This window comes from Triticum aestivum, chromosome 7B, assembly GCF_018294505.1.
Source record: "Triticum aestivum cultivar Chinese Spring chromosome 7B, IWGSC CS RefSeq v2.1, whole genome shotgun sequence".
Lineage (NCBI taxonomy): Eukaryota > Viridiplantae > Streptophyta > Magnoliopsida > Poales > Poaceae > Triticum > Triticum aestivum.
In genome coordinates this window covers 41,269,449-41,289,815 of record NC_057813.1, presented here as the reverse complement: position 1 = coordinate 41,289,815, position 20,367 = coordinate 41,269,449, and the positions used below count along the sequence as shown (strand labels likewise).

The window sequence follows — 20,367 nt, the reverse complement described above, 5'->3', positions numbered from 1 at the left end:
CGGCCGGATACTTGGCCGCAGACATAGCGCACCGGCTACCAAATGGCGGGCAGGTCATCCCAACAACAGGACCCCACGAGAGGGTCGTGTTCCTTGCCCACTTCGTCCGTGGACTGGGGTTTCCACTCAACCCCTTCATCCGTGGGCTCATGTTCTACTATGGGCTAGATTTCCATGATCTAGCCCTAAACTTCGTCCTCAACATCTCGGCGTTCATCGTCGTATGCGAGGCTTTCCTCTGCATCAAGCCTCATTTCGGCTAGTGGCTGCAAACCTTCTGCGTGAAGCCGAAGATCGTGAGCGGCCAGCAAGCGGAGTGCGGAGGAGCCATGTTGGGCAAAATGCCTAACGTCACCTAGCTCGATGGCTCCTTTGCGGAAACCGTGAAGGGGTGGCAGTCGGGGTGGTTCTACATCACTGAGCCGCGTGATGCCAAGTGGGTGGCGGCCCCCAAGTTACGGTCTGGAACCCCTATGCAGCTCACCTCCTGGGAACAGAAGGGCCTGTTATGGGGCGAATCTACAGAGCTGACCGGACTCATAAACTGCATCAAGGGCATCAAGGACAAGAATATCAAGCTTGTCAACGTGATCAAGGTCATGCTCATTCACCGGATTCAGCCGTGCTAGAGGCGGGCATTTAATCTGTGGTAGTTCGTTCCAGCCGAACACCAGACGCTCCAGAGGCTCTACGGCATGAAGCACAAAAACGCATGGAAAGCGTTGTTCAAGGCCTCTGAAGTACCTCCTCTCATATCCGAGGACCGCGGGCTCCATGCTGCGCGGCACCCTATCCAGGTTAGTTCTCAGGCTGCCATCGGGTTCGGTTCTTCCCAATATATTCATGGGGAATCCTTAAGTGATTGTGTATATTTGTTCAGGAGTATGTGGAGACAGCGGAGCAGATAGACTATCTGGCTCCTCTGCCGGAAAGCCCAGCTACTGATCTTCTGACGAAGATGCTGATCCCGGTGCCCTACAAGGGGCTGGAGAAGAAGGCCGACAAGAAGGCCCCAGGGACCCGAAAGGGTCTCCGGCGTAAGGCTGCGCCCAAAGCCTCGTCCGAAGAGGACGAGGAAGACTCCTCCCGCGAAGGGGAAGAAGGAGAAGAAGAAGAGGCCGCCCTATCCGGATAGGATGGGGGGCCTGAGACGGCCGACCAGGGGGCCAGGAGAGGCCCTCGGTGCAAGTCTGTCATACACTTGTCGTCCGATGACGATGAGGCAGATTCCTCCTGTGGAGGCAGGGAGGAACAAGAAGAAACTCCACCTCCCCGTACTGCGGGGGAAGAGGAAGGCCGCCCCGGTGGGAGAGACTGGGACATCCAAGAAGGGAAAAGTGTCCCTTCCGGACTACTCTGCCACCGCCGCCGATAGCGCGGAAGGGTGGCTGCCCAGGAAGAAGCCCCTGGTGTGATCCGCACTCAATCGTAATTTTGCTTCATAGTTTTGTTATAACGCCAAACTTGTATGCAGTCCGGCCAGGGCCCATCCCGAGGTATCATCTTCGGACAGGTCCTTGAGTGAGTCAGCAATGAACTCACTCCCGGCGTCCACTTCTCCTCGGCCTGCGGATGACACGGAGGTGTTGTCCCAAAGGCTCCCAGAGACCGGGGAGGTGGCCCTGGAGGCGCCTCAAGGCGGCGTTCCAGACATCGGACTCGCGGGGTTCAAGATCCCAGCGGATCGTGTTGGTGAGAGCCGAAGTAAACCAGGCTCTCAGCCGAACACTGTCTCAGAGCCTTCAGTGGTTCCGGATTCAGGCGGGCAGCCCTTTGTTAGGGAGGGATGGCCGTCTGTATCGAGGACTTCCTTTGCGCCCGAGGCACCAGATTGTCTGCTGGAAGCGCTTCATGGCGCTTCCATAGATGAAGAGCACCGTACTCTCATGAGTGCGGTGATTCAGAAGGTTTCATCCGCCAAGAGCAGACTAACCGAAGCCTGCACCAGCCTACTAACAGGCTTTGAGGTAAATAGTAAAAATGTGTGAAATTACCACCCGATAAGTAGTAGCCCCTGATACTCTGTTTCGTGTTCGGAAGGAAAAACCAAACAGAGGGTCAATTATAATCCGCAGGAGTCTAACAATAAGTTTGAATGTAAATAAACAGGCTGTGCTGCTGGCCGCTGCTGCTCGCACGGCCGAAATCGCTGGCCTAACGCAAGACATGGAGCGGGCACAGGGAGAGCTCGGCCTCATGAGGAGGCAGCTCGAGGAGAGCAAAGGTAAATGATTCCCTCTCTCACATAGTAAAGTATAAATAAAATTTGATTATGCTAAGGACGAAACATCGTGATTTGGTAACAGAGGCCACCACCAAAGTGGTGTCTCTCTAGAAGGCATTGTCCGAGGCCAAACACAAAGCAGCCTTGGAGCGCAAGGAGTGCAAAAATCAAGAAGCCCGAGTGGGCGAAGTACAAGAAGAGCTCCAGGAGCTCGGCAAGAAGCTCGAGTCCACGTAGCATGAGCTTAAAGCAAAAGAGGCCGAGCTTGCAAAGTCCCTTACAAATATAAAAGACGCCAAGGCCGAAGCCGAGAGGGCACAGCAGGAGATCCAGGAGGCCAAAAAGATAGCGGCGGGTAAGAATTTTTTTATGCAAAGCAAACATGTGGAGGAGGCGTTTCTTTTACTTACCCGAGTCCGAAGCTCTCCAGGGGCATTCGCAGATCTGCCACGCAGCGTATCAGATGCCGCGGAGTTCTACCGTGCCCAGGAGGGGAGCTCAACGGAGAAGTTGTTCTGGTCCCAGTATGCTGGGGCCGAACATTCAACGCCTCTGAGTGACCAACTGAAGCAGTTGGTCGAACTCCACAAGGAGGCCAAAGTGGCTATGAAGGATGTCATAGTCCGGATGTGGCCTGGTGAGACCCTGCCCACCAGCTACTTCGTCCTGATCAAGTGGATGGTGAATGCATGTCCGCGCCTGGAAGTCATCAAGCGATCCGTTTGCATTGAGGGTGCCCGCCGGGCCCTTGCCCGTGCGAAGGTGCATTGGGGCAAGCTGGATGCGGAGAAGCTGGTGAAGGACGGGCCGCGAGAGGGCAAGCCGCATCGCGTTCCCGAAAAGTATTATGATGGCGTCATGAAGGGTGCTTGCCTCGTGGCCGATGAATGTACCAAAGACATAATTTTTGAATGAATTCACCTTTGTCATGTTTGTAATTTAAAGACGAAGTTACTTGCGCTATGTTTCACTTTTGTTATTTAAAATATTACCTTCTGTGCGGCTGTTTATCAAATGCTGAAAGTAGGCCAGTCGTCGGCTTCTGCCCCCGTGTAACTAGTACTGGGGTGTTCGTGGAAAACCCGGACACTCTTTATCCAAATGTTTGGTCCCTTAAGGAGGTGTCCAGCATAGCGAACAAGGCAATCATACTATACGGCTTTATAACCTTCACTTAGCCATAGAAGTCTACAATTTTAAATTTTGGCGAAGCCCCTAGAATCCGGAAGGTCGAATTGGGGCGCTATATACGCCTATATCGGACAAAGCCGAATTATCGCCTAAAGCGGAAAAATATTTAAGGATTTTAAGACCTCTTGAACAGTGACCAGCTCTCGCCACATCTTGCCAGTCAGTTTTGTGCTTTCTCTACTGAGGTGCTCGTCCGGATGGACCAGGGCCCAATCGCAGTAGTTCTCTCTGCGCTACCTTAGCCGAATTAATGGAATGTAAGGTACCAAAACAAGGGAGCCTGGCTATCCCAACTGTAGACCCAAGACATGATTCGGAGCTGATGCATATAATGCTATAAGTTCGGGGTGTCGCACTAATGAAAGTGTTCGGACTTGTCTTGCCGTATTATGGGGTGTCATAAGAATCCCCTGGCAAACTAAGCATACCAAAGTGTACGGATGCAAAATCAAATAGACATTTGTAAAAAAATGCTCAACTAAGAATAGTAAGCTGATGATATATATGGTCTCCCATTGATGAGTAATACGTTTAAGCGTATGTTTACAATGAATGCATTAAGCGGAGATAAATAGGATTATTTAACATATCCTATCCAGGGGCAGGCTACGTACAGATAGATAAAGCAGAAACAATGATCGAAAATAGATTCCACCTGGGTGTTTCCTGCTGTGCCCGAAGCCTGTTGCCTCATGGGTTTCCTCTCCTATGTAAGTACGACAATCCGGCTCTTCTGGAGAAGCTGCACTAAAGCAATGTCCTTAAGGGTAAATGGAAAGGTTACGAAGCGATATCATACTGTTGACTGAGCTACTGCTATGCCTCCGCCTGTGCCCATGGTATTTTGAGTGCGTAATTGTGTACGCGTGGCACGAATGCTGCTTTGATGGGATTTGAGCGGAGGCCGGACTGCTAGTCACGCTCTTGGCGTGCCTGCTGATCCTGTTGCGGGGTGTTTCGCCCTCGCTTGACGGAGCTTGAGGTTGTCGTCGCCGGATTGGTGGTTTGCCGGAGGAGGCCGCATTGTACTTCGGCCGCAAGGGCTGTAGTGTGCTCTTCTGTATGGAGAGAGCGGTCCATATTTTCGTTGACTATTATGACCCCGCGCGGGCCTGGCATCTTGAGCTTGAGGTATCCATAGTGTGGTACCGCATTGAATCTAGCGAATGCGATTCGTCCGAGCAGTGCGTGGTAACCACTGCGGAAAGGGACGATATCGAAAATTAGCTCTTCACTTCGGAAGTTATCTGGAGATCCGAAGACTACTTGTAATGTTATAGAGCCCGTACAGCGGGCCTCTACTCCAGGAATGACACCTTTAAAGGTGGTTTTGGTGGGCTTAATCCTTGAAGGATCGATGCCCATCTTGAGCATTGTGTCCTGATAAAGCAGGTTCAGGCTGCTGCCTCCGTCCATAAGGACTCTTGTGAGGTAAAATTCGTCTATGATTGGGTCTAGAACCAATGCGGCTGAGCCGCCATGATGGATGCTAGTAGGATGATCCCTACAATCGAAGGTGATCGGACAAGCTGACCATGGGTTGAATTTGGGGACGACTGGCTCCATCACGTAGACGTCCCGTAGTGCTTGTTTCCATTCCCGCTTTAGGATGTGGGTGGCGTAGATCATGTTAACCATTTTCACCTGGGGAGGGGGATTTCTTCTGTCCCCCCATGTTCGGACGCCGGGGCTCGTTGTCATCGTCGCTGTGCAACCCCTTGTCCTTGTTTTCGGTGTTTATTTTTCCGGCCTGTTTAAATACCCAGCAGTCTCTATTGGTGTGGTTGGATGGCTTGTCCGGGGTGCCATGAATTTGGCACAAGCGCTCCAGTATACGATCTAGACTGGACGGTCCCTGATTGTTGCGTTTGAATGGCCTCTTCCGCTGACCGGATTTGGATCTGCTGAATCCGGCATTGACCGCCGTGTCTTAGGTGTTGTCGCCGTTGTTCCATCGCTTGTGTCTGTTGCGCCGTAGCTTGCCATTGTTGTCACGGACGTCTGACATGCCAGAATGTGGTGTAGTGCTGCTGCGAGCCAACCAACTGTCCTCGCCCACGCAAAAGCGGGTCATTAGTGTCGTGAGAGCTGCCATAGACTTGGGTTTCTCCTGGCCGAGGTGTCGGGCGAGCCACTCGTCACGGATATTATGCTTGAAGGCGCCAGGGCTTCGGCGTCCGGACAGTCGACTATTTGGTTCTTTTTAGTTAGGAACCGAGCCCAGAATTTCCTGGCTGATTCTCTAGGCTGTAGAGTAATGTGGCTCAAGTCATCGGCATCCGGAGGTCGCACATATGTGCCTTGGAAGTTGTCAAGAAACGCGTCTTCCAGGTTTTCCCAACTGCCAATGGAATTTCCGGGCAGCCTGTTTAGCCAGTGCCGGGCGGGTCCTTTGAGATTAAGGGGAAGATACTTGATGGCATGTACATCGTCTTCGTGGGCCATGTGAATGTGGAGAAGGAAATCTTCAATCCATACCGCAGGGTCTGTTGTGCCATTGTATGATTCAATGTTTACCAGTTTGAACCCCGCTGGGAATTCATGATCCATCACTTCATCGGTGAAGCAGAGAGGGTGTGCGGCGCCTCTGTGCTGGGATATGTCGCGACGCAGTCCAGCTGCGTCTGACTGGTTATATTCGGCCCGGCCGGATCTACTGTTAGTGTATCCGGTATGACGGTCATCGTCAAGTGTTGCGGTGCGCCCCCGTGATCCATAGATCGATCTTGGTTGTCCTGCAGCATTATCCAGTTTATCGCGCAGGTCCTGAGTATTGCCCCAGGCCGTGGTAAACCGGTGCGGGGTGGGGGCTGGTATTCGGGCTGATATGCCGATTTATCCCGACCTCGAGGCGTCTGGTCAGCCGTGTGGCGCTCGAGTCCATATTCCTCGGCTGCCAGGACTTCTGTCCATCTATCTGTGAGCAGATCTTGATCATCTTGAAGCTGCTGCTGCTTCTTCTTCAGGCTTCTCGCAGTGGCAATAAGTCGGCGCTTGAAGCGCTCTTACTCTGTGGGGTCTTCGGGTACGCCTAACTCGTCGTCGCTGAGGCTAATCTCGTCTTCGAAGAGGGGCATGTAGTTGTCCTCCTCCGGATACCCGTCTGTCGCATGTTCATCTGGGCTGTCATGCCCATCTTCCTGTTCGGCCTGCTCGAAGGCGGGCTGTTCGGAGTTGTATTCATCGTCGGCACCGTCCGGATTGTTTCCGTCTCCGGTGTCGGTATTGCCTTGGTGGGGCTTGGAGCGGCGCGGGCGACGTCCATTCTTTGCTTTCTTCTTGGAGGGGTTATCCTCCGTTGCCTCATCGCCATTGGTTTCTTTCGGAGTGTCCACCATGTATATATCGTATGAAGAGGTGGCTGTCCACCGCCCTGTGAGCGGTGGCTCCTGTACGTCTTCGACATTGTCGCCATACCGTCGATGTCTTCGAAGTCGAAGTCAAGCACGTCGGTTAAATCATCGATCGTGGCAATGAAGTGGGTGGTGGGTGGGCAGCGAATTCCTTTGTCGCCTGCTTCCCACTCGAGCCGGACATAGTTCGGCCCAGAGCCTCCTGACAAAGAGATAGATTTTAATAAGTTCAGCATGTCACCAAAGGGCGAGTGCTGAAAGATGTCCGCAACGATAAACTCCATTACCGGAGCCCAACCTGGCTCAGCTGGCTCAAGAGTGAGCGGACCGGGACCAACGACCGGATACGAGTCCGGGGGTCCGAGGATACAGGTCTCCACGCAGATGTGACCTGTGTTCGGCTCCACCACCGATGAGCGTGCGGCCTGCGGGGAGGGGTCCATCCCTCCGTCCTCGGGCAATGCAACCTGTTCTGGATTTAGATCTGGGGCTATTGCAGGGGTGATGTTCTGAGCATTATCCGACAGCAGGTCTAGGTCGTGCTCGTCATGACTGTCCTGCGCTCTTGGCACAGGCTCGAATCCGTCGGAGATCAAGTCTCTGCGAATGTCTGCCGCGTAGTTCAAGTTTCCGAACCTGATCTGGTGGCCAGGGGCGTAGCTGTCGATCTGCTCCAGATGGCCAAGCGAATTGGCCCGCAGTGCGAAGCCGCCGAACACGAAGATCTGTCCGGGGGAAAAAGTCTCACCCTGGACCGTGTTGTTGATGATTGAAGACGCCATCAATCCTTGAAGCGACGACACAGAGGAACTCTCAATGAAAGCACCAATGTCGGTGTCAAAACCAGCGGATCTCGGGTAGGGGGTCCCGGTATGTGCGTCTTAGGCTGATGGTAACAGGAAGCAAGGGACACAATGTTTACCCAGGTTCGGGCCCTCTCGATGGAGGTAAAACCCTACTTCCTGCTTGATTAATATTGAATATATGTGTAGTACAAGAGTAGATCTACCACGAGATCGTAGAGGCTAAACCCTAAGAGCTAGCCTATGATGGTATGATTGTAATTGTGATCGGCCTTCTAAGGACCATGCTCTCTGGTTTATATAGACACCGGAGAGCTAGGGTTTACATGGAGTCGGTTACAAGGAAGGAAACATAATATCCGGATCACCAAGCTTGTCTTCCATGCAAAGGAGAGTCCCATCCGGACACGAGCCGAAGTCTTGAGTCTTGTATCTTGACGCTTCTATAGTCCGGACAATGTGTACAGTCCGGCTGTCCGGATACCCCCTTATCCAGGACTCCCTCACACCCCCCTGGGCGCGCCCCCCTGTCTCGTGGGCCCCTGGTGGACCCCCTCCACTTATGCCAGCACCCACACACTCCATCTTCTTCCCAAAAAAATTCCCATCCAGCTCAAGCACAAGTTCTAGCTCATTTTTGCTGTGATTTTTGATCTCCTTGCTCAAAGCTCCATTCACAAAATTGCTTTGGGAGATTGTTGCTTGGTATGTGACTCCTCCATTGGTCCAATTAGTTTTTGTTCTAGTGCTTTATTCATTGCAATTTTTTACTGCATAGGTGACCATGTTCTTGAGCTTGCATGTTAAATTTATGAGGTCCCAAGTAATTCTAATGCATGATATAGGCTCTAGGCACTTGTAGGAGTAGATGCTATCAATCTTGTTTAGTTTTATTCACTTTTATTTTGAAGTTACTAAATTTCAGAAATTTTCAGAAAATGTTAAGGAGATTTTTGAAGGGCTCTTCTAGCGAAGGCTCCCAGGAAAAACAAGCTAAAGAGAAGGAAAAGGCCAAGTATAATCTTCCTCGCATAGCGGAAGTATGACCGTGTGAATGGCCATGCTATAATTTCTTGAGAGAAGCTGGAATTTATGAAGATTTTTATTCTTTGATCGAGAATGCAGGCCTCACCGATTTCCTCCATGACCGGATCGATCAGTATCTCTTACTTACCAATACTTTCGTGCAAAACTTTTATTATTATCCTAAGAAGTCACCGCCTTCAGTATCATTTCATTTATATGATGAATTCAGGGAAATGTCTTTACGTAATTTTTGGGCGGTATGTAGGATACCCCTTGAGGGAAAATTAGAGGAACCACATCGTAGGGATGTGGATGGCTTTGTTAACACTATCACTGTAGGGGATCCAAAGAAGGGTTCCGATGCGAGAATCTCTAGCATATATTTTCCTGTTTTACGCTACTTTGCCATATTTGCTAGTAGATGCTTGATTGGTCGTGGAAATAGTGGAAACTTCAATGTTCCAGATATTATTATTATTCACCATGCCTTGTTTGGAGATAATAGTTTTAGTATGGGTGGCGTTATTGCTAAACGGCTAAGCCTGAATCGTACAAAAGGCTCCATCTTTGGAGGTATCTATGATGCACATCTTGCTAGAAATTTTGAGATACCTATTAGGCACCATGAAAAAGAGGAGACAAAATTGCCTCCTTACATTTTAGATTACAAGAGCATGGTAGCACATGAGTTCATTGTTGACAACGAAGATAAGATGCTCTTGTATAACCTGAGATTTAATAAGAAACACAATGAGACTATTATTTTGCCTGCACCTCTGTTGTTTGATTTGATTGCATATCATTTTCTTGTCACGCCGGAAGCAGTGTACGCTCATCGAGGCCAAGCATCCGCTCCAGAACCTGAGCCTGAGCCGGAACCTACGCTGGACCCTTATCGAGCATCATCCTACCAGTGGGATCCGGAGGAGACGGCCAGCTAGTGGTATCCTAATTACACCCCTCAGTACACCGGGGAGAGTAGCCGCGGTCCGTGGCATTAGACCAACTTAGGCCAAAAGCCTAAGCTTGGAGGAGTACGTATTTCTCACGGAACATTCATGTTGACACACTATTCTAGTCATCGGTGCTCATACTCTTTCATTGTATTATCCATGGTAGTTTAATTTTCTTTTTCTAGTTTTCTTCCTGTGTGTTTGATAAACCTTAAAAAACCAAAAGAATAGTTAGTTTAATTTCCATGCTTGTAGTAGAAATTAAAATGAAACCCAAAAAGATTTCTCGTTCTTCTTTTACTTGTTGGGAGCTTTCCCGTGTAAATAGTTTTATTTTATTTTCTTTCCTTTGGGGGTCGAGAGTAGAAGACCATATTGAATATGTTTAGTGTCTCTCATAAGCATGATTGTTTATTTAACTTAGAGCCCATTTTACGTTGTCTTCTCTCTTGACTTGAATGCTTGCAGATTCTAGCTTAGTCCAATGCACGTGCACTATTATTATTATACAAATCATTCAGTCGTGCAAGTGAAAGGCAATAATGACGATATATGATGGACTGATTGAGATGAGAAAAGCTGGTATGAACTCAACCTTTCTTGTTTTTGTAAATATGATGAGTTCATCGTTCCTGATTCAGCTTGTTATGAAGTAAACATATTTGCAATGACATTTAGAGATTATAGTTTCTTGTGCCATGCTTGATTAGCTATGAGTTATAATGGTTTACCTTGCGTGCCAACATGCTATTAAAATGATTGTGGTGTGGTATAATGGGATGGTATCCTCCTTTGAATGAATTAAGTGACTCGACTTGGCGCATGTTCACGCATGTAGTTGCAACAAATCAACATAGCCTTCATGATATTATGTTCATGGTGGATTATATCCTACTCATGCTTGTACTCGATGTGTATTAATTTTAATGCATGTTCATGACTGTTGTCGCTCTCTCAGTTGGTCGCTTCCCAGTCTTTTGCTAGCCTTCACCTGTACTAAGCGGGAATACTGCTTGTGCATCCAAACTCCTTAAACCCCAAAGTTATTCCAATGAGTCCACCATACCTTCCTATATGCGGTATCTACCTGTCGTTCCAAGTAAATTTGTATGTGCCAAACTCCAAACCTTCAAATGAAATTCTGTTTTGTATGCTCGAGCAGCTCATGTTTCAACTAGGGTTGCCTATATCTTCCATGCTAGGTGGGTTATTCTCAAGAGGAGTGGACTCCGCTCCTCATTCACAAGAAAGGGCCGGTAACCGGGATGCCCAGTACCATGATCCAAAAAGATCAAAGCAAATCAATATAATTAAACAAAACTCCCCCAGGGGAGTTGTTAGTTGGAGGCACTCGTTGTTTCGAGCAAGCCATGGATTGATGCTTGTTGGTGGTGGGGGAGTATAAACTTTACCATTCTGTTTGGGAACTGCCTATAATGCATGTAGTATGGAAGATACAACCATCTCATAGTTGTTGCGTTGATAGTGAAAGTATGCTGCTCAAAATGTTATTCAATCTCTATTTTAAAATTGAGCTCTGGCACCTCTACAAATCCCTGCTTTCCTCTGCGAAGGGCCTATCTATTTACTTTTATGTTGAGTCATCAACCCTCTTATTAAAAAGCACCCGTTGGAGAGCACAATGTCATTTGCATTCATTATTATTGGCTTATATTGGGTATGACTTGACTGGATCTCTTTTACCATAAATTACAATGTTTAGTCAGTCCTTGATCTTTAATGGTGCTCTGCATTTATGTTTTGCGGTCTCAGAAAGGGCTAGCGAGATACCATTTTGTTATATCATGCTATGATTGTTTTGAGAAAGTGTTGTCATCCGAGTTTTATTATTATGGCTCGCTAGCTGATTATGCCATTGATATGAGTAATTGTGAGACCGAGGTGTTATTATGAGTATGGTTAGTTCATAATATTTGCTGAAACTTGAATGCTGGCTTTACATATTTACAACAACAAGAGCAAACATAGTTTGTAAAAGTTTTTCTTTATCACTTTCAGTTTATCAACTGAATTGCTTGAGGACAAGCAAAGGTTTAAGCTTGGGGGAGTTGATATGTCTCCAACGTATCTACTTTTCCAAACACTTTTTCCCTTGTTTTGGACTCTAACTTGCATGATTTGAATGAAACTAACCCGGACTGACGCTGTTTTCAGCAGAACTGCCATGATGTTGTTTTATGTGTAGAAAACAAAAGTTCTCGGAATGACCTGAAAATCCACAGAGGCAAGTTTTGGAAAATATAAAAAATACTGGCGAAAGAATCAAGACCAGGAGGGCCACACCCTGTCCATGAGGGTGGGGGGCGCCCCCCCCCCCCCCTCCCCCTGTCTCGTGGGCCCCCTGAGGCTCCACCGACCTCAACTCCAACTACATATATTCCGTTTCGTGGAGAGAAAAATCAGAGAGGAAGTTTCATCGCGTTTTACGATACGGAGCCGCCGCCAAGCCCTAATCTCTCTCGGGAGGGATGGTCTGGAGTCCGTTGGGGCTCCGGAGAGGGGGATTCGTCGTTGTCGTCATCATCAAACATCCTCCATCACCAATTTCATGATGCTCACCGCCATGCGTGAGTAATTCCATCGTAGGCTTGCTGGACGGTGATGGGCTGGATGAGATTTACCATGTAATCAAGTTAGTTTTGTTAGGGTTTGATCCCTAGTATCCACTATGTTCTGAGATTGATGTTGCTATTACTTTGCTATGCTTAATGCTTGTCACTAGGGCCCGAGTGCCATGATTTCAGATCTGAACCTATTATGTTTTCATGAATATATGTGTGTTCTTGATCCTATCTTGCAAGTATATAGTTACCTATTATGTGTTATGATCCAACAACCCCGAAGTGACAATAATCGGGATACTTCTCGGTGATGATCGTAGTTTGAGGAGTTCATGTATTCACTATGTGTTACTGTTTTGGTCTAGTTCTCTATTAAAACGAGGCCTTAATATCCCTTAGTTTCTGCTAGGACCCCGCTGCCACGGGAGGGTAGGACAAAAGATGTCATGCAAGTTCTTTTCCATAAGCACGTATGACTATATTCGGAATACATTCCTACATTACATTGATGAATTGGAGCTAGTTCTGTGTCACCCTATGTTGTAGCTATTACATGAGGAATCGCATCCGACATAATTATCCATCACTGATCCAATGCCTATGAGCTTTTGACATCTTGTGCTTCGCTTATTTACTTTTCCGTTGCTACTGTTACAATTACTACAAAACTATTATCTTTTCTGTTGCCACTGTTACCTTTATTATCATACCACTTTGCTACTAAATACTTTGCTGCAGATACTAAGTTATCTAGGTGTGGTTGAATTGACAACTCAACTGCTAATACTTAAGAATATTCTTTGGCTCCCCTTGTGTCGAATCAATAAATTTGGGTTGAATACTTTACCCTCGAAAGCTGTTGTGATCCCCTACACTTGTGGGTTATCAAGGGCCCAAAACCCGGGTAAACATTGTGTCCTCCGCCTCCTGTTACCATTAATCTTAGACACACAGCTCGGGACCCGCTAACCGAGATCCGTCGGTTTTGACACCGACAATCATTTCTCCTCCTTTCCCTAGTCGTCTAGGGTTTGCCATCGGCCATGGCTGCTGCCGGAGTTACTGCTCTTATCTAGACAGCTCGGCTCTCCTCTGCCGGAGTTGGCCGGCAGGCAGGTGGGCTGCACCAGGAACTTAGAAGCTCTTATGGATTCGGGTATCTGAATTCTAGTGGAAAGTGTATTAGTACAGACTTTATGCTTCATATTCATAACTATACCTAAAGATTAACTGTTACTAAATTGCAATGAATCATTATAATTAAGTTTTGCTACGAAGCTTCAGGATACTATAGCTTCAAATTATCTCATTATCATCCAATTGCACTGTTTCATCCTCTTCAGTATACTATAGGGCAAGGTGCTCTGCTTGGTGCAGCAGCACCAATCCTCAACCTGCAAAACACCAAACACTTGCAACATGATTTATCTGAATGTGTTTTACTAACTGCTCTGAACTCAGATTGATGTAGCTCCCTGATTCCTATAGTGCTGTCGAATTTTTATTACTAAATCTTTTGCCTCTCTGAAGATGTAAGGAAGTAATTCAACACATAATTTTTCATTATTAAATAGTTTGAATCTCTGAACACATAATGAACACTTTGCAGTTTGTACTCCTCAATTTTTCAGTACTAATGTAGTTCCCTGATTCCTATAGCGCTTGTCAGTTTTTGATTACTAAATCTTTAGCATCTCTAAAGACGTAAGATAGATTTTCCACTGATCACTTTTTCACTACTTAATAGTTGAACCTCTGAAGGCATAAGGAACATTTTGCACTCCTCAATATTTCCGTACTATTGTAGTTCCCTGATTCCTATAGCGGCTGCCAGTTTTGGATTATTAAATCTTTAGCATCTCGGCTCTCCAATATTTTTGATTAGCCTAATGGCTGATGCTTTCCGTTTGAGGCACAACTTGACTCAAAACTGAATAATACAGTAGTATATTATCTTTGTATGTCCTATTATCTCCTCCAAATACTATGGTTGGTGCAGATAAGAGAACACCTACATGTGAAAGCACAATAGGTGAAAACCCAGATTTGATACAACGTGTCCTTTTGAATTGGTGCGCCAAGAAAAATGTTCGGCCTGGAAGTTTCTTTTTGAAATGATATGACGATTTTATTGCTTTCTGGATTCTGGTTGAATGTTTATTACTATATGATTTCATCTGAAAGTAGTTTTGTACCTCTTGATGTAGCTCTAACAAGGCCATGAAATAAATCATACTATTTCTTCATTGTACTTTTCTATGTGCATAAGCAACTACTCCTGAGTACTTCCTGGTTCATTAGGTGCAGAAGCAACTGCTCCTGAGTGCTACTTGTAATTGCTCGGTGGAAATGCTCTCTTGTTCTGGTTTCTGAATGTGTAGGAGACTAGGAGTCAATGGTGTCCATAGGCAAATACTAGTATCAGTCAACTAGTCAGCCTCTCTTTATTAACTTTGTGTGATGTATAAATCCAATCACCCCGCAAAAAAACCATAAGTTCTGGATTACTTGACCGATATATCAGGCAATTATGTTCTACAATACTTGCTTGCCTCCCTGTTTACTTATTGACTATGAGTTACTTCCTCCGTTCCAAAATAGATGACTCAACTTTGTACTAACTTTAGTACAAATTTAGTACAAAGTTGAGTCATCTATTTTGGAACAGAGGGAGTACAAGTCTGATTTCTGTGCACTTTTGGAGGGTGTACAAAGTTTCGTGGCGGTATCACGCGGTAATAATTTTGTCAACTGGCTCCTCGATTGGTTGGTTTTGGAATTGAAATTGAATGAGAAATATCTACATTGACTTGAAATGAGATATAATTTTGTCACCAGTAGCAACATTACCTTATTTTCTTCAGTATCATTAGCTTTTTTCTGGTGTCATTGAACCAGGTTGAGAAGTGGAACAAACAGAGGAAGAATGGGCCGTTTGCAGGGTCCCTCGAAATGGTGTGTTTGAGAGTCTTGTAAGTTGCTTTTATGTCGGCGCTATTGTTGTCTTGTGGTTGGAATTTATACTCCTGTCATGTACTCTCTTCCAACAATCGCTGCAGAACATCAACGGATGCTTTTCAGCATGCTTAAATGTACGCATGTCTTATGTATTTTCATCATGCTTAATGTCTTTTCTCGGACTTGTGAATACCGAAAACCTATGAGACATTTTTGGTTCCAAGTCATGTTGATGTGAGAGACTATGTTGTTGTTATGTGACAGCGCAATTATGTGATGATATATTGATTCCAAGTCAAGCAAATTATGTTGTTCATGTGATGAATTGTTGCAAGATTAGATTTTTAGGTGTTTTACACCATTTTAATTCAATATGGCAATCCCTCATGGTGTTATGTAGAGAGGGGGATTTGAGGGACGTGTGGCTGGAGGGGGAGGGTGGAAGAGGGGGATTCATCAAATCCCCTGAAATCCCCTCCTCCCAAAACCTCCACAATCCTTTGCTGTCAAACCTGGCCTAACTGAAAACGGATCACTCGATTACAATGTAGCGTAGCACGCGAAAGATGTGTGTGGGACGCTGAAACGACTTGCCGGACTACGGACTACCCTCCGGCACTCGAAACTGCTCTGGCGCTGAGTGCTCCTGGACTACCTCTGCCGCACCTTCGCCGTGGCGAGCTCGCCCTTCGTCTCCTCCAGCTGCTTCTGCAGCGCGGCGATCTCCGCGTCCCGCGCCAACAGCTTCTCTTCCAGCTCCAGAGCGTAGTCCAAGGAGAATGACACGTAGTTCGCCGCCTGCACACAAATAATGTCAACATGTTCCGGCGAATGAAGAGCTTGAATTTGACACCGCGTTCTCTGGCATACCTGGAGAATCGCTACATAGCTCGACGCGGCGACGTCTGATGGCCCGGTCGCCGCAAACACGCGCTGCTGCGATGGCGCGACGGCACCCCGCAGCAGCTGCCGTGCAGCCTCCCAGTCCGTGCCGTGTCCGTGTCCGTCGGCGAAGTCTTCTGGTTCTCGGGAGATTCCCGGCAGCGGCGAACACTCGCCGGTGGGCACCGAGTGGCCACGGGCGGCGAGGGGAGTGACAGACGAAGGCGGACGGCCCTCCTCGCTGGCCTCGTCCAGGTTCCCTTTCTCCCCGCACAACGGCGACGACCCTGGCTCTGCTTTCACCTTCTTTGCCGATACCGACGCTTGCCTGGCCATCTTCTCCGCCAGCATGGTTTTCATCATGTCGTAGACGGCGGAATCCATCCCTGAATATCAAGGGTAAGATCAGCCGCCGCACGAAACTTGGGGATGCGCGGGATTTCAGCGTTTACCTTTGGAACTGGTACTCGTACCAGTAGAGGGCGGCGCCGGAGATGCGGCAATTACCACGGCACCGGCAAGGTTGCTGTCCCACAAACATGTCGTGATATCAACGGCGGCGCCGCCGTTAGCACCTAACAGCTTCGCCACGGATTTCTTCTCCTCATTTGTAAGCACCGGCTCCATGAGGGAGCTCTTGGACGGCTCGCCCCACTCCACAGGACAAGGCCATGGGGTCGGCGAAGAGAGGAAGAAGAACCCGCGCTTCCAGCCGTGGATGGAATCTGGCAACCCCGTGAAGCGCAAGACGGGGCTGTCCCTGAAACTGGGTTTGAAGTAGTACCATCTTCTTTTGTGCTTGTGGTTGAGGACGGACAGCAGGAAGAAATGCCGGAACACCGCGAGCGACGGCGGCACGCCGGCGGAGCGGCAGAGCACGAGGAAGCCCGCCATGATGCGCCACGCGTTGGGCGCGAGCTGCGTCGGCGCGATGCCGAAGTGGGCGAGCGCCTCGCAGAAGAAGGGGTGGAGCGGGACGCGCATCCCGGCCTCCAGCGCGTGCGCGTACACGCAGACGCACCCCGGCGGCGGGGGCGAGCACGCGCGCAGGTCGCCGGCGGGGCGCGCGGTGTAGTGATCCCTCCGGATGCCGTATTTCTTGCAAACGGCATCCACGTCGTCCGGCGAGCGCAGGGACGAGACGAAGCTCTCGGCGTCGGCGCGCTTCGGGAGGACGACGGTAGCAGCGTCGGCGGGCCTCGGGAAGACGGCGGTAGCGGGGTCGTCGTCGAGGTCGGAGGTGGCGACCTGGTAGTCCGGGCCGGAGTACGATGAAGAAGAATTCATGGGCGCGGGGTTGCTCGTCTGTCTTTGGTGTCTCCCGTCTCGTGTTGTACAGCAGAGATATGAGCAGGCGGGGGCACTACTCCTTTTTTTTTTTTTTGAGAATCAACTGGTGGACTACTTTGATGGCTTGCCGAGGAGTTGTCCTTCCGCTGTGGCAGGGGTTTGTGCTGCCGGTCTGTTTAGGGTGTGTTTGGTTTTTGGAATGGACTGAAATGGATTGGATCGGACCCGTTCCTGGGCCTAGTTCTCACGTTTGGTTCGTAGGTGGAATGGTAACCAACTCGTTCCCGCGTACCGAATATTCGGCCCAGACGAGGAACCGAGTGGAACCTCCAAATCGAGCGGACGGCATGGAGCCGTCTCCCTCGTCTCACTCCTGTCTCCCGCAAACCATGTTGACCGTCACCTCCGCCGCCTCCCCTCGCCTCTCTCCCTTCCCAATCTGCTCCGCCGCCCTGATTCCTTCCAAACCTCGCCGCCGACTCATTCTTCTTTTCTCTCTCGATCTGCAGCACCACACGGGAGTCACGGACAGGGCAGAAGATCCTCCTCTCTTGATCTGCAGCTGTGTGGCGGTGTTCTTGCGGTGGGGCGACGGTCTAGGTGTGATTCCGGTGGACTCATGGTTCGCTCGTCCGTTCGTCAGTTAGATGGCCGCTCGTCCGTTTGCAGCTTGACCCTCTCCTTCCTTTTTTGTTTCCTCAGATGGAAAAGTGCGTGAGGATAACAACAAGCAGCGGAAGGAGCGACGGCAGTCAGCGCTGGAAGCGGCAGATTGATTTGTTGTCTTTCCAAGCCATGGCCAGTGGTGAAGGCTCAGTTGCTCTCCCCTGATGGTGAATTCTGCAACTCACCGCAGCAAGCAGTGTACAGATGGATCTGTATGAGTTGCAGAATTAACTTTGGTTTTACAATTATTCATTAGTTAACAAAGTACAATGTATGTATGTTACAGAATGAAAAATACATGGTTAAGTATGACACTTGTGTAAATTTCGGATTGGGTGTATATTGCTTACAGAATAAAAGAGATGAGTGGAATTTTATCCCATTCCATTTCTCCAACCAAACATGGGAACATAATCATTCCGTTCTATTTTTTAGCTCCAACCAAACATAAGAATGGAACCGACCCGTTCTCCTGGAATGGAACCATTCCATTCCATTCCATTTGGTTCCTCAACCAAACACACCTTCAGGACACATCTAATTGTGACATATTTTATGTCACATCTAACCTCATGACCACTATGTTTGTGGTCTTTATTTTGTCTCAGTTTTTTTTCTTGTTGCTGCTTATTTGTGGAAGTTTATATGTGACATCCTTAGAAAACATTTATATGCGAATTAGCCAAACTGTTCGTGTAAAGTCGATTTGAAGGCTGATTAGGGATACTCACTGCATCACAAACAAAAACTGCTCGATATTACTGTGCGTAGGATAATTCGGTGTATTTTTCTTTTCATATGGCACATTGATCATCAGGTACATATTATCATGGTGCTATGGCGAATGAACTCTCTCACGGAAAATCTGTAGTGTCATGTTCTTTCTGAGCAGCTCACGTTCTGCCAAATCTCCCCAAGCATACCATGGCCAAGTCCACCTCCGGGGTGGGTTGCACTTTCAGTTGACGGATCTTTCAGTTCAAATGATGGTAAGGCCAGGACAGGGATGATTTTACGTGGGGAAGGAGAAGAGAGGGAGCCGCCGCCGCCAAGAGAGCGAACCCTTCCGGCGGCTCCTGTCTGTCGGCGACCTCTTGGTCGTCAGTGGTGAGGGGGTCGCCAGATCCCGCGTGTGCGGGCCATTTTAGCTTTAGGTTTTAGCGCCCTATTAGCTTAGATTTTTGGATCGTTCCACGTCTTGCCTTCGGCAGCGGCGACGGCGATGCTGAATAAAGAAGCTCGGTCAGTGATGGATTTGAGAACCAGTGTTCAAGCGAGGATGTTGTGGCGGCAGCATCCTTGTGATGGACATGTATCCTCCGGCTCCGTCGTTGCGACGGTGTCGGAGGTAGTCCAGGAGCAGATGTAGACTGTGGGTTGTATCTAGGACATCTGGAAGACGGAACGTGTGTTGGGTTCGTGGTTGATGGATGGCAGGTATGGTTTCCTTCTTCGGCGTCTTAGTCGTGGTGGGGTGCTAGATCTGGAGTTCGATGGCGTGTCTGGGGTGTTGCCCTGGTCTGATTCGTTCAATGACAATGGCTTCACTTTCGGTGCGCCACCTTAGAGGTCTGCAAAGCTACATATCATCGATGGAGCCGTGTCGAGCTCGAATGAGGAGGTGATTTGTCACTTTTTCCTTCGGTGGCTGATGTGGTGGTATCGGAGGCTGGTGAGGAGCGTTGGTGTCAAGCTCAGAGACGTTCCGCTGTCTTTTTAATTTTGTCATGCCGGTCTTTATGTGACTTGTACTTTGATGTTTATCGTATGAATGACACACGTATTACCATGCAAATAAAGCGATAGCGCCCGGTATAGAATATACCCTGTCTTTTTGGTCTTTTATATTTTTCTTCCTTTTTTCTTTTTCACTTCCTCATTTCTACAATTTCGTACCATAAATATCTTTATAATATACTGTGAGCATTAATTTACATACCCTTTTAACATTTTTTAATATACGGTGAACTTTTTTGTAACATGCGTTGAACATTTTTTTAAATATACATCGGACATTTTTGTAATATAAATTGAATGCTCTCTTAATATGTGATGAACATTGTTTACAATGCACCATAAGCTTTTTTGTAATACATGGTGAACATTTTTTACATAAAAAACATTTGTATAATACATGGTGAACCTTTTCTAATATATAGCGAACCCCTTTTAAACACACTCTAAACATTTAAAAAAACATGGATTGAACTCTTTTTTGTAATCTACTGTGAACATTTTATTAATATGTGATGACCATGAACAAACTGTTCATTGTGTATTAAAGAACCAACTAAGCAAATGTTCATCGTATATTAATGAATTGTTCACCGTTTATTAATAAAATGTTCATGATGAATTAGTGAAAGAGAAAAGGAAAAAAGGAAAAAAAAAGCATAAATAAAAAACCAAACAAAAATTAGAGAAAGCATGGAAGAAACT

The 20,367-nt window shown here is 47.7% G+C and overlaps 1 protein-coding gene across 1 annotated transcript; it reads right to left on the bottom strand.

Annotated features, from left to right (window-relative positions):
• Window positions 1–15,436: 15,436 nt before the first annotated feature.
• On the bottom strand, window positions 15,437–17,370 carry LOC123159524 (uncharacterized). The gene is made up of 3 exons (XM_044577358.1): window positions 16,425–17,370; window positions 15,961–16,358; window positions 15,437–15,888 (listed from the first exon to the last, which is right to left on the bottom strand). Exons 1-3 carry the CDS (start codon window positions 17,257–17,259, stop codon window positions 15,742–15,744), a joined length of 1,380 nt encoding a protein of 459 aa, XP_044433293.1. The 5' UTR covers window positions 17,260–17,370; the 3' UTR covers window positions 15,437–15,741.
• Between the last annotated feature and the right edge of the window lie 2,997 nt (window positions 17,371–20,367).